This window comes from Cervus elaphus, chromosome 27 (genome assembly GCF_910594005.1).
Source record: "Cervus elaphus chromosome 27, mCerEla1.1, whole genome shotgun sequence".
NCBI classification, from domain to species: Eukaryota; Metazoa; Chordata; class Mammalia; order Artiodactyla; family Cervidae; genus Cervus; species Cervus elaphus.
In genome coordinates, this window is record NC_057841.1 from 64,416,724 (window position 1) to 64,442,047 (window position 25,324).

Sequence of the window (25,324 nt, forward strand, 5' to 3'; positions counted from 1 at the left end):
CTGAATGTGCATGTCCCAAGGAGAGAAGGAGCTATGCAAGAAGTTATTAAGCCCCAGTGAGTGAGCTTGTATGTGGACAATCTGACTTGTGCTCAGTGAAACAGATGGCATGTCCCAGAATTCGCTGAGCTGCCTCAGGCTTTTGCTGGTGTCAACCCTGTGGTAAATAGGTTTTCATAATGAATTTACTGTTAATTTTCACACACACACACAAACTGTTAGAATCACATTAAAGGGCTGACTAAATGCCATCAAGACTCCAAGAATGACTGTCTTTTGTTCATTTGGAAGAAGCTCTGAAGAATCCAGAATCTCAAATCAATCATTCACGACAGTTTGCAGAGAGGAGCAGGCATCCCTATGCTTGAAAAGCGACAAATTTGGGGGCGTTCCCAAATCCCACTCACAAGACCAAGGCTCCTAATTTTTGTCAGATAATCAGAGTTATGATCATTCCTCTCAGTACCAAATATAGGGTATCTGATCAAACCAACTTGATTTTAAAATTTTTATTTAGTCTTTTCTCTTTAAAAATAGGTTTTAATAAATAAATAAAAAGTTAAAGTAAAAGTGTAAATGTTTTTGAGAAACAAATATTCCAAAGAGTCTACCAACTATGTGTAGAATATCTAGAGGGTATGATAGCTTAAGATAGATACTCTGAAGGTAAGCACGAAAAGCAAGAGGGAGAGTCGTGGAGACTGACAGACAGACAGACAGATAAGAGGATTATCAAAAGGAGACATTCAAAGTGAGATTGAGGCAGAAGAGAGATGGGCTCCAGGCTAGGTACTTAACAACTGGCCTCCTGGTCACCTCTCCTGGGGTGAGAAGATGAGCTCCAGGCAGGACATTTATTACCAGCCCTCTGTTTACATTTCCTGAGGCAAAAGACAAAGGACTCCAGGACGTCGTGTTTAGGACTGAACTCCTGCCTATGTTTTGAGATCTGTGCTGTGCTTAGTCGCTCAGTCATGTCCAGTTCTTTTGAGACCTCATGGACTGTAGCCTGCCAGGCTCCTCTGTCCATGGAGATTCTCCAAGCAAGCCCACTCTGATATAAAAACCATCAATACTAATGGGGTAAGTGACCAGACATTGGGCATTTTAATGGCAAGGACAGAGTGGGACTAAACCCTGTTGAAAGATCAAGAAGTCACACACTCCCCATCTTTAGCACAAAGGGGACACTATGCATGCACAAAATGCTTCATGGGGTCAAAAAGGCAGGGGATGCCAGACATACATGTTTTGCTATCCCCTGCCGTAAGTCTCCACAGTGGGATTCATCTTAACTGAGGGGTGCAGCACACCCTGGGGAGGGTCCAGAGGCAAATTAGCCACAGGGGTCAAAACAGAATGATTGGTGAGAAAGAAGACAAAGATCGGGAAGGCTGCTCCTTTTGTCGGGGGAGTGTGTAGTTTCCTCGGTTCTGTCTCATAGTAGCAAAAATTTGAAGAGACGGCCAGACCAGTGTTACAGCTCCATGTTAGAGCTCAGTTTTATTTAGAAAGTAAAGGAAAATACACCCTCGAGGCATGAGGGCATGCTCACCCAAAAGACACAAAGAGAAGAAAGGTCCCTAGCCCAGTTCTGGCTCCTCTTTTTACATGTTTTTTCGCCTCGCCCTGTGTCTGCCCTATGTAAACTGGGCTAGCCAGGAGTACTGTTTGTTTTACCTGAGGTCCTCACTCCAGTCCTCAGACCTTCCTTTGCTCTATTTTCGAGGGTTTTTCCCTTCCTTGTCTTTTAGCCACCGCCATTCTGGACTCCTTTCTCCTGTTCTAACTACCCAACACTTTTAAAGGATTTAAACTCCCCAAAGGTGCCTTTCTCTCTGAGTTCCATGCATCTCTCCACATGCACTTTTCTTTTCCAATAAATTTTACTTTTCTCTTTACCTTCTACCTCCTCACCTGAATTCTTTCTTGACAAAGCAGGCATAAATGAGGGACTCAGGCCCTCACAGCTGGTCTCTGCGGGCCAGTGGTTAGGACCTCCAGTCTGGGAACTAAGATCCTACTTCTAGCCACTGCTTACTGCTGCATATGACCCAAATCAAGAAAAACTGTTTTCAGAAAATAGCAAAGCTACTAGGACTGCTAAAAATAACAGCTACAATTAATTCTGTTGATTGAGCACCCATTATGTTTCAAGCATTATACTAGATAGTTTTCATGCATTATCTTGTTTCTTTCTCATAAAAATGTCAAGAATAAAAGCTAAAAGCATTTGTAGATACTTCCTTCATGCCAGGTTCTGTTCTCACCCCCACACCATCACCCTCAAGCCATGCTATTGTCCTTTCAGCATTTAACACTTGTGCTCTTTCTTGCCGCTGAGTTTTCCTGTTTTAGAGTCATCTTGTGTCAGCTTCACCCACCCTAGACTTATTTTTTTTTGTTGTTGGGGGGGTATCTCTGGCTTCTCCATAAACTTTCACTTAAAATCATCTCCTCTGAGAAGTGTTAGGTTCGCAACTGTCTCAGTCAATTGCTCCTCTCTCCTCCTCCTTCCAAGCTGTGTTCTTCTCTACCATGGTGGTAACTTGTTTAGTTCCTCAAGGCACTTTCCAGTTTATTTATTTTTGTCTCTTCTTTACTATAATAAAGTAAAAGTCAGGTTCCAGCTCCTTCTCAGTCCCCAATCAATACACAACACATAACAAGGAACCTGGCCCATGACTGGTGTGCTTAATAACCATTCATTAGATGAAAAAATGTTCTGAATGCCTTGCATTAATTCTCCCATTTAATGAATGGTCTTCCTGTGAGCTGACTGAGGACAATGTGCTGTTGGTCACACAGCGAATAAATGCCTATGGTAAAATCCAAAGCCAGCCAATTCTGTAGGCCTTCAGACCTGGACCTTCTCCATTATGTGCCCATTTGACAAACTCACAGATTCATAGCATCAGTTTGGCATAGATATTTAGAATTGTTTGTGTTTTTTAAAAGGCTCTTTCACAATTTTGACCAATACAAAATCCTGTTCAATGTCTCTTTAGCGCCACTTCTCCCAAGTGTTCATCAGCTATATTCAGCTTAGTAGCTCTTCGGCAACTTGGAGTAAAGTAGATCAAGAAAGGAAAAAAGGCAAGACACATGCTCCCCCGTATATATAGCTCCTGCTATATACAAGCCCTGGGAATAAAACTCTCGCTCTCTTTTAACACCTCAGTATGAGTTAGAGCTGCATGAACCTTAGCAGTTTGTTAGATGGAGCTTTGGTTAGAATTTGAAAGGAATCTTTGCTGTATTTTACTGAGGCTTCTAACTTAAGCTAGTAAGGACATATGGGTTGTTTTTAATTTTATTTTTTTTCCATTTATTTTTATTAGTGGGAGGCTAATTACTTTACAATATTGTAGTGGTTTTTGCCATACTTTGACATGAATCAGCCATGGATTTACATTTGTTCCCCCTTCCGATCCCCCCTCCCGCATCCCTCCCCACCCCATCACTCTGGGTCTTCCCAGTGCACCAGCCCTGAGCATCCATCTCATGCATCCAGCCTGGGCTGGTGATCTGTTTCACCCTTGATAGTATACTTGTTTCAATGCTGTTCTCTCAGAACATGCCACCCTCGCCTTCTCACACTGTTTATAATAGCCAGGACATGGAAGCAAGCTAGATGCCCATCAGCAGACAAATGGATAAGGAAGCTGTGGTACATATACACTATAGAATATTACTCAGCCATTAAAAAGAATTCATTTGAATCAGTTCTAATGAGATGGATGAAACTGGAGCCCATTTTACAGAGTGAAGTAAGCCAGAAAGATAAAGACCAATACAGTATACTAATACATATATATGGAATTTAAAAAGATGGTAACGATAACCCTATATGCAAAAAGAAAAAGAGACACAGATGTACAGGATATATGGGTTGTTTTTAAAAGAGAAAGCGATGAAGTTTCTGTTATGGATTGAATTGGGCCCCACCCCACCCCCCCACCCTTTGATTCATATATTGAAGCTCTAACTTCCAATGTGAAGATATTTAACCATAAGGCGTTTAGGAGTTAATTAAGCTTTGTTGTTGTTATTGTTCAGTCCCTCAGTTGTGTTTGACTCTTTGCATCCCTACGGACTGCAGCACACCAGGCTTCTCTATCCTTCACTATCTTCTGGAGTTTGCTCAAACTCATGTCCATTGAGTTGATGATGCCTTCCAACCATCTCATCCTATGTCTCCCCCTTCTCCTCCTGCCCTCAAACTAAGTTTAGATGTGGAGCCCTCATTAGAGTGGAGCCCTCATGATGGAATTTGTGCCTTTATAAAAAGAGACATCACAGGGCTTGCTTCCTCTCTCTCTCCAATGGAAGGCACCAAGGAAAGGCCATGTGAGGACACAGGAAGAAGGCAGACACCAAAAACCTGAAAAATGGAACATTTCCTGCCATAACAGTAAACAAAGGATGCCACAGTCATCAAAGTTTACAGCCCTCCTACATGAGCTGGTGAACTCTGCGGAAAGGCAGGGAGAAAAAGAATATCTGATGCTGCCCCCAGCTGTGAATCCTGGGGAAACTCAGGATGTGACAATAAAGATATTGGCCCCAGATAGGTGAGATGAATATTAAAAAATGATTTCAGTGGGCCCAGACTCTTGCATCTTCCCATACATAGAAAAGCACTAAATTGCTTAACTTGAGATATCTGGTTTTCTTTAACTAACAATAATCTTATGGCATTCCTGACTAGCTCCCCTTTGTTACAAAATTCCTATGTGTTCTAGCTCCTCTCTTCACCTCCTTGGAGCAGCCTTTCAGAGCTATTTGAGTTGCTGTTTCCCAGGTTACAGCCCTGATTTTGCCCCAAATAAAACTACTCACAACTCTCACATTGAGCCTTTTTTTTTTTTTCTTTTTTTTAACACATCCAAGGAGAGAGCTCTCACCAGACACTGATCCTCTGTCACTTTGACTTCAAACTTCCAGTCTCCACAACTCTGAGAAACAAATTCCTATTGTTTAAGCTACCCCTACTGTGGCATTTTGTTTATAGTAGCCCAAGCTGACTGGGACAGTTTCCTCTGCCAAAAGCAAAACCCTATACAGTGTTTTTGACATATCGCTTTGACATATCGCTTCTCATATGTCATCTCTTTATGATTTTAAGTCATGTCTTTATGTTGCTGTCTTCCCATAGTCATTCAGTTCAGTTCAGTCATTCAGTCGTGTCCAATTCTTTATGAACCCATGGACAGCAGGCTTCCCTGTCCATCACCAACTCCTGGAACTTGCTCAAACTCGTGTCCATTGATTCAGTGATGCCATTCAACCATCTCATCCTCTGCCATCCCCTTCTCCTCTTGCCTTCAATCTTTCCCAGCATCAGGGCCTTTTCCAATGAGTCAGTTCTTCACATCAGGTGGCCAAAGTATTGGAGCTTCAGCATCAGTCCTTCTAATGAATATTCAGAACTGGTTTCCTTTAGGATTGACTGGTTTGATTTCCTTGCAGTCCAAGGCACTCTCAAGAGTCTTCACCAACACCACAGTTCAAGAGCATCAATTCTTCAGTGCTCAGCTTTCTTTATGGTCCATCTCTCACATCTACTACTCACATGGCTACTGGAAAAACCATAGCTTTGACTATATGGACCTTTGTTGGCAAAGTAATGTCTCTGCTTTTTAATATGCTGTCTAGGTTTGTCATAGCTTTTCTTCCAATGAGCAAAAATCTTTTAATTTTATGGCTGCAGTCACCATCTGCAGTGATCTTGAATAGTCATTGACCTTTGGGATGTTGGGGAAATTTAATAAAATAGGGACCACTTGCATACTGGCATCTACATATTTGGTGACATAGCATTTCCCATATTATTGGATCTGAGCATTTTATATGATAGGGAAAAATTATATAAAAAGTTTTCACAAAACCTTTGGTGGTTGGTGGTTTAGTCGCTAAGTCTTGTCTGACTCTTGTGATCCCATGGACTGTAGCCTGCCAGGCTCCTCTGTCCATGGGATTCTCCAGGCAAGAATTCTGGAGTGGGTTGTCATTCCCTTCTCCAGGAGATCTTCCCGACCCAGGAATCGAACCCTGGTCTCCTGCACTGCAGGCAGATTCTTTACCAACTGATCTACGAGGGAAGCTTTGTAATATTATGTCATATTTTTCTTACAATCTCATCTTTATTTTATATCTATATGAAAAAGGAGAAGAGATTCTTAAATATATCATATCTTCTATGATAGTCTAAAACTTTTATCTCAGAATGTCTCTGTGGTTTGAAAACTAATGCTTTTAAGCTCTGTAACTTCTTAACTTTAAGAAAGTACCCCCAAGCATAAACTAACTACACTGAAGGGGGGAAAGCACAAAATAAAGCAAAATTGTGTATAAATTCAGCTATTTTCCCTTAGAATACATAGATACACATAAAGATAAATACAGAGAAGAAAACGTGGATATTCCTAGAATTTTCAAAAAAGAATGTTCAAATCCTTGGTTATCTTAACCAGAGTTTAAGAAGAACAACTTTGAGGAAAACCTTCTATATCACAGAGTTGCTTTAGGCTTTAAATTACTATAATATTTTGAAGGAGGTAAACCAAAACTGATCATTTATATTTTACCTCATAAACATTTTAGACACTCTTTTATATGGCTTAACCTGTCTCCATTTTGTCAGCTCCATCTTAGGACCCACCCCTTTCTAGATGACCGAGTCTTAGCCTTCCAGTAAGAAATGTGTCCGAGATCTATGTTTCCTGCAACCTTTACTCTGCCTTCATCTGATATGAAAACTGGAAGAATGCCTTTTGCTGATGCAGTTAGTGGCCTGAGACCCCTGGCGGGTACAGATGTGTTTCTCCCTAATGGTCAGACTCTACTTTTAGCTTTGACCCCTTCAAATCCCCCTGTACCCCTTTCAGCACAGAGTGCAGCTGCAGGTGCCTACGGACCCTCATCAACCCAGTCCTGCCCACATTTATGTTTTTTCATTAATTAATTTTCATAGGAGGCTAATTACTTTACAATATTGTAGTGGTTTTCGCCAAACATAGACATGAGTCAGCCACGGGTGCACTTGTGTTCCCCATCCAGAACCCGCCTCCCACCTCCTTCCCCGTCTCATCCCTCAGGGTCGTCCCAGTGCACCAGCCCTGAGCACCCTGTCTCATGCATCGAACCTGGACCGTCGATCTGCTTCACATATGATAATATACACATTTCAACGCTACCCTCTCAAATCATGCCACACTCGCCTTCTCCCACAGAGTCCAAAAGACTGTTCTTTACATCAGTGTCTCTTTTGCTGTCTCGCATATAGGGTCATCATTACCATCTTTCTGAATTCCATATATATGTGTTAGTATACTGTATTGGTGTTTTTCTTTCTGACTTACTTCACTCTGTGTAATAGGCTCCAGTTTCATCCATCTCATTAGAACTGATTCATATTCCACGGTGTATATGTACCACAGCTTCCTTATCCATTCATCTGCTGATGGGCATCTAGGTTGCTTCCATGTCCTGGCTATTATAAACAGAGCTGCGATGAACATTGTGCACATTCCTTTGCAAAGTGGCTCTGCTGCTCCTCCCACACAGAGATGGAGTCTGTTTCTCCATTCTCCAGTCTCTTAAAATTGAGCTGGACTTGTGGTGGAAAAAAGGTGGTGGAAGTGACATTTTTATGTTCCCGATCATGAGCCTTAAGAGACCTTGAGACTGCTGCCTTCATTGTCTTGGATGGTAAGACTTCCAGGTTTGTGAAGAAGCCCAGCCCTCAGCTAACTCAGCAACTGAACACAGCAACACGAGTGAGCCCAGGGGAGCCCAGCAGATCCAGCCGACAGACAGAACTACCAGAAATGATAAATCACTATGTTTTGGAGTTAGTTTGTTAGGAAGAAATGGATAATTTAACATACTACAACTGACTGCCAAAAAGATATTTCTATTGATCCAATATGTCCCACCTGTAAGTTCCACTTACCCCAGTCCCAGGTTTTGGTAGGCAATAAAATATAGTATATTGTAATAGTAAGTTAATATCTTAATTTTTGCTTTTCATATTATAGTATTTTTATTGATGACATATGGAATTAATGCTTTACTGGAAAAGAAGAGTTTTATCGGTAAAAATTTTGAAAACTGTCACAAATTGGCAAAGTATTTGAAGAATTGAAACTTCTGATTCCCCCTCAGACGGCATCTTACAGATACCTGCTTACTCCACCTGAAACTAGAGATTAGCTCTCTGCAGTCAAGGTTAGAACCCTGCAGTGTAATTGTCACTAGAAACTGGCATGCTTACATTTTTCAATAGAGAAAGTAACCTTTTCATGAAGAAATTTCTATTTATCTCCCCAGAATTACTTCAAATCACTGACATTTTTATTCTTTCCTAAACACATGGGCTTTTTGAGTCCCTTGAAGGGACTTCTTTTTCTTAGTTGATTCCTAGGTTTTTAATATCTTTAGATAGTGTTAATTTTGATTGACTTATCACTTCCTTCATTCCTTCAACAAACACATATTAAACATAACAGTCACTGAACCAGGAACACAATGATTACTATATAGCTGATGCTTTACCTTAAAAGCATATAAATGAACAATTATAATAAAATACTTAGAGGAAGGAATAAATAAAAACCTTAGAGGAAGGAATGGGTAGTTATCTAAAGTAAACTGGGTGAATTGTAAAAAAGACTTAAGACTCCATTATGTGACTACTGCTGACAGTTTTTAAGCCAAACACCTCTCATTTCCCCTCTGCCCCACATCTGGGCAAACTTCTAAGCAGACTTGAGTGTTTCCTCCTTTGTTATGGATAGTTCAAGAACATTTTCCCTGAAAAAGTGAGAGTGAAAGTTGCTCAGTCGTGTCTGACTCTTTGCGACCCCATGGACTGTAGCCCACCAGGCTCTTCTGTCCATGGAGTTCTCCAGACAAGAATACTGGATTGGGTTGCCATTTCCTTCTCCAGGGGATATTCCCAACCCAGGGATGGAACCTGCATCACTTCTGTCTCCTGCATTGGCAGGCAAGTTCTTTACCAATAGCGCCACCCTAACCATACCCCTTAAATCCCATAAAAATCTCAAACTCACCTCCTTCCCTTGATCTCTCAAATCATTTTTTTACCAGGGTAGGAGGCTTGCCCTGCTACCCACAGAAAGCTGATTATGCAAGCAACAAACATTTTCAAAACGTATTGGTGCCTATGTCCCATCATCAGTCTCAAACCAAGTTTTGAGTAAGTGTAGCTATCTTGTCACCACAAACAGATGATCATAAAATGTAGCCTGGATGATATTTGAATGGCATTTTAAACTGTGTGTACTTAGCATGTGGGATTATAATTCTTTTTTTTTTAACCTGTTTATGTCTTACCCAGAGATATCTAATTCGTGTGTGTGTGTGTGTGTGTGTGTGCGCGCGTGCACACAATGTCACTTCAGTCATGTCAGACTCTTCATGATCCCACGGACTGTAACCCACCAGGCTCTTCTGTCCATGGGATTCTCCAGGCAAGAATACTGAAGTGGGTTACCATGCCCTTCTCCAGGGGATCTTCTTGACCCAGGATCAAACCCATGTCTCTTATGTCTCCTGCATTAGCAGGCGGGTTCTTTACCACTAGTGCCACCTGGCAAGACCTTCTAATATATTAAAGGTGGTAACATATAATATTTGTCTGACTATATGCACTTCAATATAACAGTATTTGCTGATGTGTTCAGTATATGTTAACAAGGGCTGTTTTAATTTATTGAAGCTTCAGGCCTGTGTATTTGTAGTACGCCTTTAACACTAGTCATCTCTTGGATTGATTTTAGGAGAGCTGAGTGTTGGCATCGCTTTTATGTCAGGCTGTACAGTCTTGTGACACTTGCCCAATTGTCAGACACTACTCAGGAGGAGCCCACCGCCTCAGAACTGGAAGCACCTACTGTGTGCCTGGTCCAAGGTCACCATGCTTGGCTCAGACCAGTGTTCTTTCCTAAGAAACACACAACGTGGTCAGAAGCTCTATGACAACTAATTATTTTTCATAGAGCTTAACTACAGTTGAAGGATTCTTTGGAATAATTGGAAATAGCAGATTTTAAGGAACATTTTCCATTTACTGGTTGCTGAACTGTTAAAAGATTTCTTGTGTGGGTAATTTTACTAGAATCTTGCTAATTTTAGTGGCTGAGGTGCTTCTGCCATTTTAAAACCACTTCTGGGGCTTTTAAAATATAGGACCATGTTTTTGATCAGTGTCTTGAAAGATTACTCTGGTGCTCAGCAAATCTTATCTCATGCTGCTGAAACCCCCACGTTAGGAAAGCAGCTTTGGAGGCAGTAGACTCGTCTGATTTGAGCTGAGTGGAGCTCAGTGGTGTTTGACCTGCGTCCTCTCAATTTGTTCTGTGTTAGGTGGCTCAGATGGTAAAGCGTTTGCCTGCAACGCAGGAGACCCGGGTTCGATCCCTGGGTTGGGAAGATCCCCTGGAGAAGGAAATGGCAACCCATTCCAGTACTCTTGCCTGGGAAATTCCATGGACGGAGGGGTCTGGTAGGCTACAGTCCATGGGGTCACAAAGGGTCGGACATGACTGAGCGACTTCACTTACTTACTTACTTAGCGCCACCTGGCAAGCCCTTCTAATATCTTAAAGGTAAGATATTACTCATTCTTGTATCCATATCAACCAGCATGGTACATGGAATGCAATACATGTTCAAATACTTTTTGAACACATGAACACATGAATGATTTCTTTTGAAAAAAAAGAAATTAAAAAAGGATTGTGAAATTTGTGAGTACAAATACATATTTTATTAATTTTGGGATCTTCTGAACATTTAATGCAATTAAATCCATTACCCATAGAGAGAAAATCAGTTTAAAAAGTGGATAAGGAATATACTGCATTAGGAATATTATAGAAAAATTAAACCTGAAGATATAAATTCACACATCTGGTAGTGATTCATAACTGAATATCATTTTCTCTGTAGTTATGATGGTTTATATCAGCCCCATTCCCAAACTAAAAATAGCTGAGTAATATAATTACTGCCACCATCACTTTATTACAGCTCCGTACGTGAAGAATGAGAGATTTTAACTACAGTTCACTCTGGTAGCATTTCACAGGAAATTTCAATGAAGGGGCTGAAAGAAAATAGTTACCCAAGGAGCCTTAGGCTTGAAGAGAAATCTCTCTTTATGAAGTGTTTCTAAAGGAAATGTGTGAGGAGCAACTTGGAGTATGAGACTGTTTTCTTCTATGACCACATGAGTATCTTTCGGAAACAGTATAAATTTGTGAAAGAAGGAGGAGACTGAAATTTTCCATGATGAAAGGGACTAAATACAAATTTCCAATCTTAGGAAATTCACCCAGGAGGAACTGAATAGGGATAATATGTTTCAGATCCTTTCTGACTCAGACAAACCCATACTGATCCAAAGTTATGGTGAATTTGACATGGCGCTTTGCCGTGTTACACTCAGTCCTGGTTGCTGAAGAATAGCACTGTAGATCCAGCATACACCCACAACACTCTGACCATTGCACAAGCCCAAATAAAGCAAGTGAACACATATGTGCCAAGTCTTAGAGTACAGGGCTTTTTTCAAATACTAGACTAAAGAAAGCCTTTGTGACTGTGATTCCAAACTGTAGTATATAAAATGAAAGTGAATGACTGTTTAAAAACTCTTATTCTAAGTTAACCCCAAAGAAATTCTGATCCTCTAGGTTTGGGGTAGAGTGCTTAAATCTACGTATGCAGAAAATACCCGTAGTGATTCTTGTGCAGACATTATAAGGATCACATTTCAACCAAGGTTGAGGAGAGACCTGGCATCATCATTTTCTTGGTTTTAATTGAATAAGCCTCTACTCTGGTGAGACTCACACTACTTCAATCTTTTCATTGGCAGAGTGGAAAGAGCAATTGAAGAACTAGGTTCATACAAGATAAAAATTGTATGTCAATTCTGTTTTTGGCAGTTACACTTCTACTGTTAAATTTTAATTCCAGAGCAAAAGTGAAAGGCCCGGGTCCAAGCTCCAAGAAAAGATGATATATGGGAAGAACTGTGTTTGACTTCATGAACACCAGTTAGTTCCACCATGTCTGTGTCTTTAGAGTGGGGTGATGAGGAGAGGGCCCTGGACATCCACGCATGCTTAAGGCATGTTGCTCAGCCTGTATCCCCAAATCACATCACCATTCTCATCCCTGCCCTCAGCAGGGGGGGAACTCCAAAAGAGAGTTCTAACCAATCTTCCAGGTGGTGCTAGTGGTCAAGAACCTGCCTGCCAGTGCAGGAGATGTAAGAGACACAGGTTCCATCCCTGGGTTGGGAATATCCCCTGGAGGAAGGCATGTCAATCCACTCTGGTATTCTTGCCTGGAGATTCCCATGGACAGAGAATCCTGGCAGGCCACAGTCCATAGTGTTGCACAGAGTCAGACACCATGAAGCAACCAATCTTCATCAAAGTTTATTCTGTGCTTTGTTTTCTCTGGCCCTTGATGACGATATCATGTATGTGTGTTAGTCGCTCAGTCCTGTCCGACCCTCTGCGACCCTATGGACCATAGCCTGCCAGTCTCCTCTGTCCATGGGATTCTCCAGGCAAGAACACTGGAGTGAGCTGCCATTCCCTTCTCCGGGAGATCTTCCGGACCCAGGGATTGAACACAGGTCTCCTGCACTGCAGACAGATTCTTTCCCGTCTGAGCCACCAGAGAAGCCCAACAGTGTCATAAGCTTATCGAATGAATTAGCTCTTTCCAAGACTAACACAATGCATTGCAGGGCTTACATGCATCCTTCCTTTCTTATCGTATTTACTCCACCCTAAATAAGTGCTGCAGACCATGGGGCCGCAGAGAGTCAGACATGACTGAGCGACTGAACAGCAACAAAGTGGTTAACGCTGAGAATCTCAGGCCTCTTAAAAGAATAATATTGCAAAATAATTAGCCTCCAACTAAAATAAATTAACTAATTAAAAAAAAGAATAATGGAGTATATGTTTGGACTCAGAAGACAGCTAGAAATTCCTAAAATCATAGGGTTAGTCATGCTAGCCAACTTTCTCTCATCTACTCACTACCTGCCTTTACCCTCAGTTCTTCCTCCTCCCCCAAAGCCTTCCAGTGGCCAGGCAGTGCATTCACTGCCCTCCCTTCCCCACACTGGCTCAGGCTTCATTAGCCTGAGGAAAGGCACCTTTATTTAAGCAATAGATCTCTTACTATTAACACAAATTTAAGAAAACAGGGAGCAGGTAAGCTTGAGAACTCTGTAGGATATAAATCAAGGTGAAAGGAAGTGTGGAAATAGGGGTGTTAAATATGGAAGTTGAGGAAAACATACTCTAGTCTAAAATAATCTGCCTCTCCTCACTTTTCTGCCCTCACAAGGCCATAAACTGCTTCAAAACCAAGAAGGGGAAAAAGGCAGCTCTAGTAGCAAAGGAGATAAAGACACAATTCCAGATTTTTTTAATTGAATCATTTTATTTTTTAATGCAACAATTGTTCTTGTTAAGTATAAATTCTCACTAGACTTATTTATTAGCCAATTTCTAAATGTGGCCATAAAAACACATGGTACCAAATTGGGAAAAAAGTACTGAAAAGCTTTCTATACTTAGTGGAGAGAATGGTCTTTATTATTAAGGACAGAAAGGAAATAAGCTTGACCAAAATGACCTTTCTAGCCTGGAATCAGTAGAAAATGAGTGAGGGTTTTTACATAATGAGCACCCTGAGAGCCATCATTTCACAGCACTTAGCTCATTCGTGCAGTAACCTACTATTCTTTTCTTCTTAGTAAACAAAAAACAAACAAAAATGTGGAAAGCTCTCACTGCAGTTGGCATCAGGACTCTGTTCTGCGTCTGTCTCTGTGACTGCTGGTAGAATTAAGCACATCTCCGCTGTTATTTTCTTTAAAACAATATGATAGTTAAAGGAAAGCTAACTAATTCAATTCTATCTTTATAACAGGATGGCTAATCCTTAGAAACCATCACCAGAATATAATGTCTCAGCTTTTGAATAGCCATTGGTATATTGCAAACCCATTCCTGAACACTTCACTATGTTTCATAGCCAGAATCTCATCTCAGTAGCCAGATATGGCTGGTAATATCTATGCTCATCTACAGTCTCTAGCATTAAAATACTTTAGCCAGACAGTTCACAATTATTTATCATGTTTTTCATGCAAAAGCATTATGTTAAACATTGGGTCAGTCAAAAAGTTCACATGGGTTTTTTACAACATCTTACAGAAAAACCCAAATGAACGTTTTAGGCAACCTAACTTATAAAATTCTAGCAAGCCTAATTTTTAGATATAAAAAGGAATGTTTTAAAATAGAAGAAATTTGTAACTCCCTGCTATGGACTTGTGTTTCCCTAAACCCCAGTGTAACTGTATGTGGAGGCTGAGCATGTTCAGAAGTAATAAGGTTAAATAAGGTCATAAGGGTGAAGTCCTAAGCTTACAGAATTATAGGATCTTTCAGAAGAGAAACCAGAGCGCACTCTCTTTCCAACATGTGAGGGCACGTGAGGACAGCAAGAAGGCAGCTGTCTACAAGACACAAAACAAGCTCTCACCAGAAGCGGAATCAGGTGCTACTTTGATCTTTGACTTCCCAGCCTACTGAATTTTGAGAGATAAATGTCTACTGTTTAGTTCTCCGGTCTGTGCTATTTGATTATAGTAACCTGAGCTTACTAAGACATTCTCATTAGTCACCATGCCTGTCACTCTATCTCGGGACACAACACCCACCTTCTGCCATACATTTTATGCTCTTTCCTTGATTTATTCTTATTCTCAGCACATATTTTCATTTAACTTAAAGGTATTTAAATTTTATTCTATTTATTTTGTCTTCCCCCAGTAAGGATGCAAGCTCCATAAGGGCAGGGATTTTTTTTTTTTTTTCTGCTTTATTCACTGCCATATCTCCAACACCTGGAAAAGAGCCTTATCTTCTTGTTCTTTGAGCAGTCACCTAATTCTGGAGAATATTGAACTCAGCCTAGAAACTCAGAAAAGACAAACAACAGTATATAAATGAAGAGCCAAACAAATTAACAAATTAAATTATGTATTAATTAAAATTAGAACAAGAAAGGATTTAAATTGGTGTAAAGGACTGTGTAAAAGTAGTGTTGCAGCAAAAAGTAGCTTTATTAAATTGACATACAACATTTTACAATTTTAGGCTGAAATTTTGTAAGAATAAATTACAAAGAATATTGAATCCAGTAATTGTCAACACATAATACTCTGTAGGTCAGTCTAAGCAAGCAAAATGTACTATTTGCTCTTCAATAAGTACTTTGAACTAATAGAAATCCATTTAAGTTTATTTCAGTTTATTTTCCATGTAAATTGATTGCTATATGCTGAGTCATTGCAAAGGATTATTTAAAAAGTAATTAAATGTATTGAAACATAAAAATGTAAGTGTGACATACTAGATGATATGATTTGTAACTAAAAATCTCTATATTGTGCAAGCCTCACTAAACTCCCTATTGAAAAATTGGCAACAAAATCACCATAAAAAGGATAGTCTATGTTGAAGTAGATGATCATCCCACAGAATGTAGAACATGCATCTCCAGTCATATGTATATTCAAAAACATATTAACATATTTGGGTAAACACTAAATGTCAAACATCATCCATACAGGGTATTAATACATTAACATTTTCATTAAAAAAGAGAGATCTCTTTTCTCATTATATTACGCATTTACACAGTAGAGATCTGTCAAATAAATTACTGCAAAGTAATTCAAGTTAGACTTTTAACACTAGAATCATACAATTGGGAGCAAATAATCTTTAAAATGAAAGACAAATGGTAAATTAAGGACATTTAATCTGTATAAATGTAATATTAACAGTCTTTTCCTGGTTACTTGCTTTATGGTTAATTTGTATATTGTATGTCCCTCTGTTAAGTCCTTAACACTCTTATAGGTCAGTTTTAATTTTTCCCTATTTTATTTTACCATAATAAGTAATATATAAGTAGTTTATCATATACAAAAATAAATAATCTCATAAAAACAGTTCAACATGATTAGGAACATTCTAGCATCAGGACCTTATTGTAGTTTTTCTATTATCAATATCTGTTTTGAAGTAAGCATGTATACTTTAGGAGGATCTTGTGTGTGTGAAACTCATACTGAGTTACTGGGCTTTCAAGACTTAATTCCAGGGTGTTCCTCTAGGTCTACAGTCACTGTGACCTAGCATGCAGAATAAGCCTTAGAACAAAGGGTTTATGGTACCTTTGTTTTGATAGCTTTTCTATATCCTTGCTGTTTTCTGTTTAATTGTTTCATCAGTTGTTGAGAGAAATGTTGGAGTCTGCAACTGTATTTGTATTGCCAGTATTTTTGTTTGCCACTAACTTAATAGGTGAAATATCAGTTCAGTTCAGTTCAGTTCAGTCGCTCAGTCGTGTCTGACTCTGTGACCCCATGAATGGCAGCACGCCAGGCCTCCCTGTCCATCACCAACTCACAGAGTTTACTCAAACTCATGTCCATCGAGTCAGTGATGCCATCCAGCCATCTCATCCTCTGTTGTCCCCTTCTCCTCCTGCCCCCAATACCTCCCAGCATCAGGGTCTTTTCCTCTTCGCATGAGGTGGCCAAAGTATCGGAGTTTCAGCTTTAGCATCAGTCCTTCCAATGAACACCCAGGACTGATCTCCTTCGATGGACTGATTGGATCTCCTTGAAGTCCAAGGGACTCTCAAGAGTCTTCTCCAGCACCACAGTTCAAAAGCATCAATTTTTCGGCATTCAGTTTTCTTCACAGTCCAACTCTCACATCCATACATGACCATTGGAAAAACCATAGCCTTGACTAGACAGACCTTTGTTGGCAAAGCAATGTCTCTGCTTTTAATATGCTATCTAGGTTGGTCATGTCCAATTCTTTGCGACCCCATGGACTGTAGCCCACCAGACTCCTCCATCCATGGAATTTTCTAGGCAAGAATACTGGAGTGGGTTTCCATTTCATTCTCCAGGGAATCTTCCCAACCCAGGGATTGAACCCGGGTCTCCCGCATTGCGGGTAGACGCTTTACCGTCTGAGGCACCAGAGAATCCCATTTGAGACTTTCAGAAAGAGTAAAGCTGTTTATCAATTTTTAGCTCCTCTTTTGTGAATTAGCTGTCACATCTTTTACCCATTTATGTGTTGGCATATTATGTGTTGTTATTTTTTTTCTTTCAATTTCTGCTTCACCTATTAGTTCTAGTTCTGTGTATAACAAATATATTAATTCATTAATTTTCAAGTGGTGAGATTATGAGTTGTTTTTATTTTCTTATTTATTCTGACAATAAGGCAATTGATTTTCTGAAAAATCAATAAAGTAACACACAAAAATTAACTAGGTCTTATTTTCTTGGAAGCAGTCTCGTCACTGGGGAAAACCCATGTTTCCTTCTACTTTTTAGTAGGACTTTGTGTCTTTGAGACCTGGGCTTCTTTTTTCCTTCCAGAGAGTGAACAGGTCTTTGTTCGTGAAATCTTGGCTTGTGGACGAGATTCGGCTATGCTGCCAGAGAAGACAGGGTTGGGGATGTGTGACTTAGTGGAGTGGATGAAGATGTGGAGTGGTCCAGTTGTAAAGGAGCCTTCTTAAACACTGAGAAAGGGCAGCAGGTTTCTTGGCAGGGTAGAAATTAGGATTTCATTAAGCGTGTTCTCAGAAGTTGTAAAACCATGTTATGGTTACTTTTCTGTGTTTCTGTTTTTAGCATTGAATAGCAGTAAACAACCAAGCAACCAATAAGGGATTTAGAGACAGTAAAGAAGGTTGAATGCTTGACTGAAAGATGATTGATTATTCCTCTTGCTGAAGGCTTATAAAACCAGAAGATGTAGACTCCTGCCTCTAAATTATATCTCCAGCTCCAACCCTGTCTTCTTGGACAGTGCAGCTGAATGTCTTTCTCATCGTGTTACCTGGGCTCTGTTTCCAAAAATCAGTCAACCATATATGTGTGGGTCTATTTCCAGGCTCTGTTATGTTCCACTGACATGTGTATCTATCCTTACATCATTTCCACACTGTTTCGTCATATAGCCAATTATAGTCTCTAAGTTTAATCCAGTCTATATTTTGTTTCGTACAGCCTATGGGCTAAAAATGGCTTTTATATCTTTAAAGAGTTGTATATGGTACACAAAGCCTTAAATATTTACTCTCTGGCCTTTTACAGAGAAAGTTGCTAATTTTGTGGCAAGTCTTGAAATTAGCTGTATAATGTTGTTCTGTGTCAGATTTCCTCTGGATATTCTGGGTATATTGCATTCACATACATTTTAAAATCATATTAATTTCTTAAAAAAAATTGCTGAGATTTTGAATGGAATTACATTGACTTTCTGGTCAGTTTGGGGATAACTGACATTTTAAAAATATTGAATCTTCTTACTTCAAGGGCATTTTTTTGCACTTAAAGAAAGCTGAACTTCTAATAAATAAAGTGCGTACCACTAGGGACGGTTAAAAAAATAAATAAAATAAAAATATTGAATCTTCTAGTCTGTAAACATGAATTATCTCTCTATTTACTTAGGAATTCTTTAATTACTCTCAAAAGTGTTTTATAGTTCTCTGTATCCTGGTCTTACACATATTTTGTTAAATTTATCCCTAAGTATTTGTGTTGTTGATATTATCACATATGGCATTTTAAATTTTATTTATAAATTGTTTGTTATTATTAAATATAATTGCAATTGGGTTTTACTGATTACATTGTTTCCTAAATTTGCTAATTCTGGAAATTTTTTTGAGTATTTGTTATGATTTTCTATGTATGTAATAATATCATCTGATAATAAAAAGTTTTACTTCTTCCTTTTCAGTCTGTATTTCTTTCATTTCTTTTTATTATCTTACTGTATTTACTAGACTCTTCAATAGATTGTTAAATAGAATTGATGAGATTATCCCAGTCTTGAGAAAAGCACTCAGTCTCATATCACTGAAGGGTTTCGTTTGTTCATTTATTTGCTGCAGATTACCCTGACATGTTAAAGACGTTTCCTTTTGATTCTAGTGTTCTGAGAGACAGATGTCATATTTTCTCAAATACTTTCTCTAGCTCAAAAAAATACTTGCATTGGTTTTTTTTTTTGTCTCTCAATACTGTGAATTATATTGCCTGATCTTCTAGTGATAAACCAATCTTACATTCCTGAGATAAACCCTGTTTTTTTTTTTTAACTATATTTTCCAAGAGTCAATTCATTCAGGTTTATTGCTTTTATTTAAAATTTCTGCTGTGTTCTCATTCTCCATCTCATTGATTTCCACTTTCACTTTTATTATTTTCTTTCTACTCCTTACTTTGGGTTTAATTTGCTCTTTTTTTCCCTCATTGTTCTTAAGGTGAAATTTTAGATAATTGATTTTAGGCCTTTCTCTTTTTAAAAACTATAAGAATATATAGGCATACATTTCTCTCTAAGCATTGATTCAGCTGCATCCCACAATTTTTCTTATGTTTTACTTTTATTTCATTCCATTAAATTTTTCTAATTTCTTTTATGATTTATTCTTTGCCTCTTGGAATATTTACATGTTTGTTGCTTAATCTACAAATATTAGGATTTTCAGATATCTTTTTGTTACTGATTTATACTTTAGTTTCATTACGTCAGAGCATATATCCATGTGATTGCTGTCCTTTTAAATTTATTTAGTCTTGTTATAGCCCAGCATATCATCTAAGAGTGTTTCCATGTGCACCTGACAAGAATATATATTCTGCAATTATTGGGTATTGTCTAGGGTCTACTGAAGGTCATCAGTTTTCAGTATGTTCTCTCCGCTCTGGCTCGTAGAAACTCAAATGTCTCCCAGCTATGTGTGAGCTATGGAAATTGTTCCATTTAGAGCTCTCCAGCAGCTGTTCTTTGCACAGTCCTGTAGAATTTAACTCTGTGCATACACAAATTAGCGTTCATCCAAAGGCAGAAAAGGGAAACTTATACAGATTTGGGGAGGATTTTCTCTGCTTAGCACTCTCCTTTCTGTTATTCTTCCCCACAAATTCCAGTGAGCTCTGTCTTCTATTGTTCTTATCCTAGTCTCTTCAACTTAGCAAGATTTTAGTTTTAGTGTGGGCTTTTCCTGCCTCTTCCAAAGTTCCAGAAATTAACCCCAAACAGCCAGTGCCTTCATAAAGCCCATATAATTTTATTCAAACTCAGCAGAAAGCCAGTGCCTTCCTAAAACTCATCCTTACTATTTCCTACTCTCAGTAACTTTGCTGCTTATTGTCCAATGTCTAAAATAAGTTTGTCTTGCTTTTTAGGTGTTTATGGTATAGACATGGGATAGTTCTTATATGTGTGCTTTGGACAAAAACTTTAATGAAATGAACAAGCAAGCCATGTAGATACCTATCTACAGGAAAAAGCATTCTTGAAAGAAGCAAGAATGGGTTAAAATCTCTGAGGCTGACCCATGTGTGACTTAGGTTCTACTATTCCTGCTTCATATTTAGGAGCCCAAGAATCAAAGAGGTTAGCCATCTATCTAATCCCTTTTACAGATAGAAAATGGCAATTTCAGCCCACACTTGAAAACAGTATCTGAACTCCTTCTCTTGGGTCTTATTACCTTCCCTGAAGGCTGTCCTGTTAGTGAAGGCGAGATTTATGGACTATGACTAACAGGTGGAACTTGTTATTCCAGTAAGTTTTATGAGCTGAAAAATATAAATTGCTTAAAAACGTGCTTAGACGAACTCAAGGTTGGTAGATTTGTAATGGCTTATGGGCACCAAGGGACTTTCCAGTGAACGTTTGTTAGTTCTGGGAATGGCACCCTCTCAACACATTTTTCCTCTGCAGTGCTTTCAGCTTGCTTGCTGGGTGGAGGCAGAGCACCTCTCCGACTCAGTAGAGATGAATGAGGTCTGCGCATTAACAACAGCTCCAGAACTTCAAAGTCCAGCGTGCTCCAGGTGCTTCACATGGATTATCTTGAGTCCGCCAACAGCTCTGTGCAGTAGCGTTGTTACACCAGTTTGCAGAGCAATAAAGGAGAGCTCTGAGAAATAACTTGTCAAGTCCATTCAGTTTGCAAGTGGTAGAATCAAGGCTTAATTTTGCTTACCCTGTTTTTGCTACATTTCGTTCCAGTGTTTACTAAACACTAGACAGAAGGATGTTGGGACAGAAGAATACAGAGGGATTATATTTTGAGTCACTTTATCAGGTATGAGACTCTACTTTTTTTCTCTTATTTTTTCTGTGATTTCTGTGAGAAGGTTAATAATGAGAAAAATAAATGGCAAATTCAAGGAAAGTTGAAGAGACGTGTTTCTCCCCCCTTCTAAGACTGTGGATTTTTGCTGTTGTTGTTTATTTCGTGGGGAGAGATTGCAGGTTTAGGATGATGAATCAGGAAGAGCACAGAGTCCAGGTCATATCGTATGGGAGAAGAGTTATTGTAGATTCTCAGGTGTGTGAGGTGGTGTAGGTGCCACAATCCCAGAAAAGAGAGAGAGGCCAGATCCCAGCCAGTCGTGTGTTCACCTACTGCAGAGAGCTTGGGAGAACAGAAAGAACCCGCTACTGGATTTCTTCTGCCCCCGGCAGAGAGGAGAAGGACTGTGTGGGTGACTCTCAGCATCCATAGATAATGTGATCACTGGGAAGTTTTTCACTGTTTCTTTTGAAGCGTAGTATTAGGACTGCTTTCAATGCTTGGGTACAGAGTGAATAAGGAAGAGGACACTGCTTGTTCAAGCTACGAGACATTTCTAGGTATACCATGTGTGCAAGCAATGTGAGAAATCTCTAGAAGTAATAATACTTTTACAGGCCAAAGGAAGACATCAAGGTCACTTTTTTTCTTTTCCCACTTATCATTTATGAGTAAGGAGCTTTCTCTCACTTTATGGCATTTCCTCCCCCCTTTTCTTCCTCCCTCTCTCTACCTCTCCCTTCCTTCCTACCTTTCTTCCTCCTCCTTCCCTCCTCCCTTCTGTAATATTTATTGAATTACCTGTTATGTGCCAGGCCATGTCCAAAACATAGCTACCTTTCAATGCTCATAGATGTATATCGCAATCTTGACTACACTACCGCACCACCACTGAGTTCAACATCCCTTTCATCATGACGACAGTCCACAGGCTGTGCTAAGTACCCGGGAAGTAACTGAAAAAGACGAGAAGCAGAAACTCACAAGACCAGTTAAAACAACTCTTCAGCTAGTCTATGGCCTATGAGCAGTTTGCAGATGGACCTGGGATCTTTGACATTATGGCAAAGGAGGGCTGCCATGGTCCTCCATCATTAATAAATAACATCAACATCAAAACAGAATCTTACACATCAACCAGGGGAAAGGGGGGACAAGTTCATTGACAATGGAATATTGGTGCAGGCTTATTGCTCAATGGCTTTTTTTTTTTTTTTTAATGTAAGAAAATGCAAAAACTGAGAGGAGAGAATACACTGCCGTCACCTGGTCAATTGACCAAAGATAATTTAACTCTAGGCTCCTGTCATTTGAACCATTGATTTTGATTGCATCTTCTCAACATTATCACTTATTTTTTAAAAAAAGATACAAAGTAATTTACAGTAAAATCAAATTAAAAATAAGGTAAAATACAATAACAGGATAAAGAACCTAGTGAAAAGTACCCCCAAAAATATGAAAAAAGTGCCTCTATAAAGTCTGTAGCATTTGCACACAAAACTTAGTTGTGAGCTTCCTGACAACTTTGGAAAAGAAGGAAATGTTAAGGCTGACACAGCTCTGACAGTCTGGTGGAAGGATGGCTGCAAATTATTCAGAATCACAGCCCTGAGCTGTGGGAGAATTTTTCACATGACCCCCTATACTGGGGCATCGAATTCTATAATCTTGTGGAAAGATTTATTTGCAAAGATACTCCATGCAACTAATGATCTCAATACTGGTATGCAATGAAAATACTAGTATTTCTGTATTCATTTCATTTAATACCAAGCTATATTTTTATTTTTATTTGAATTAGCTAATTAATTTAATTATTAATATAATGATTGAAATTCAATTGAAGTAAAAATGAATAAATGCAATACATAGACATTTACCATAATTCACATAAAATGTATTCACATTTCAAAGCATAAAGTCAAAACATCTATAAAAATGCTATATCCATTATGGGCTTCCCAGGTGGCACTAGTGATAAAGAACCTGCCTGCCAGTGCAGGAGATCTAAGAGATGTGGGTTTGATCTCTGGATTGGAAAGATCTCCTGGAGAAAGGAATGGCAACCCACTCCAGTATTCTTTCTTGGAGAATCCCATGAACAGAGGAGCCTGGCAGGCTACGGTCCTTAGTCACGAAGAGTCAGACACGACTGAAGTGACTTAGCATGCAGGCATGTAGTGAGTATCAAGCATAGGAGAAGGGATGAAGGAGAGAAGAATTATAGACAGAACAAATGGTGAACAGAATTAAAATATGTGGCCCAGAAATATTGCTTTGTCCATAAAAATGTCATTGTTTAGTAGAGTCAAAAATATTCAAATTTGCATTGCAATCACTAATTGCACCATTATCTTTAAAGAGAAATAATTTATAATCTTGCTTAGATTAGTATGTGTCCAGATGATGAAATATTCAATGACCATTGGCATATAATGTCAAACAATTTTTTATGACTTGAAAAATGTTCACAATACAACTTTAAGTTAAAAAAAGTCAGAGTCAAAATTTCTATATTCATCATTATCTGACTAAGAGGATCCTGGAAAAGATTGGGAAAAGTAAAACAAATGTTACCATGGAAAGCAAAAAGGGGAAAATTGAGCTAAAGAAAAATTGAGCCAAAAAAAATTTAAACCTAAGAATTGCCATCAGGGGCTAGGCTAGGACCTTGCCCAAGACCCAGAACCATACCTGGGACAAAACATGTTGGCCAAGTTTCTATGGCCTAGAGCAAGAAGCCAAGGCAGTATGGATTTCTGCTTCTCCATTCCTAAGAAGACAAAAAGAGGACTACATCTCCATCATCTTGGCACCACTCTAATGGGTGTCAAGCACCATTTGTTCATGATCTCAGGGGTAATGCAACTTTTTTACTGTCATTTAAACCATGGATTTTGATTACATCTTCTCAACATTACCACTTATTTAAAAAACAGATATGAAGTAATTTACAGTAAAATCAAATTAAAAACAAGGTAAAATACAATAACAGGCTAAAGAACCTAGTGAAACTTGACTTGGGTGGGTTGAGTCTGAAGGTGGAAAACTTATAATACATTTCTGTCCCTGACTTTCTTTGTTCTAAGAATGCAGCGTCCTAGACAAATGAAATCATCTTAACAAAAACATGTTCAGTTAAGTTCTGATCATTTAACATGACTATGTAGGCAGTGTCACATTCTTGACTCCTACTCAGACAAGCATTACATACACCTGGTCCCAAAAACACCCCCAAGATTTGTTTTATCTTTGAAGCTCTGGTCAAGACTTCTTTTTCTGACTTTGGCCACTAGAAAAATTCAATCCTGTGGGACATGGTTGAGGATTTAAAACAAGTTCTTGGCTTTTAGGATCACAAGGTCTACATTGTATTCTTCTCTTTTAGCGTTAAGTTCCTCCCATGGTTCTTGGCACCTATCAGATGCTCAGTGGAATCGGTTATTTCTGTAGTTACCAGGAGGGCTCAACAGAGTTCATATGCCATTGCTTGCTCAATTGCTCAACCTAGCTTGTCCAAAACAGAACTCTAGACTTCCACCCCAATGACTTCTTCCTCAAGTTTTCCCTACCTCCACTCAACCAATGGCTCAAACCTGATCCTAAGAGTCACCCCTGACCTTGACTCTTCTCTCCTTCATGTCCAGTCTATCAGCAAATTTTGTTGGCTCTGCTTCCAATAGATCCTAAATCTTACCACTTCTCTTTGCAACACCATCATCGCTCAAATAGGCCATGAACTACTTGTATTAGTTTGCTGGGCTGCCATAACAAAATACCAGAAATTGGGTGTCTGTAGCAATAGAAATTTATTTTCTCATAATTATGGAGGCAGGAAGTCCAAGATCAAATTTTCAATAAAGTTCATTTCTTCTGAATCCTCTCTCCTCAGTGTGTAGATAGCTATCTTCTTCCAGTGTCTTCACATAATCGTCCCTGTGTGTCTGTGTCCTAATCTCTTTGTAGTTAGTATTAGTCACTTAGTCCTGTCCAACTCTGTGCGATCCCATGGACTGTAGTCCACCACACTCCTCTCTCCATGGAATTATCC

The 25,324-nt window shown here is 39.1% G+C and overlaps 1 protein-coding gene across 7 annotated transcripts in view; it reads right to left on the reverse strand.

Moving 5' to 3' along the window:
- The window catches only part of LOC122684963 (telomere repeats-binding bouquet formation protein 2), a 101,320-nt gene that overhangs the window by 18,099 nt on the left and 57,897 nt on the right, over positions 1-25,324 (reverse strand). For 2 of the 7 annotated variants that reach the window (XM_043889533.1, XM_043889543.1), the window contains one exon: positions 17,062-17,709. The exons of 3 other annotated variants lie outside the window; for them this stretch is intronic. In XM_043889533.1, the coding sequence (XP_043745468.1) occupies positions 17,594-17,709 (116 nt within the window). In that variant the 3' untranslated portion in view covers positions 17,062-17,593. Of the gene's footprint in view, positions 1-17,061; positions 17,710-21,423; positions 22,227-25,324 lie in introns of those variants that run through there. 2 more of the 7 variants (XM_043889538.1, XM_043889544.1) reach the window with 1 other exon arrangement.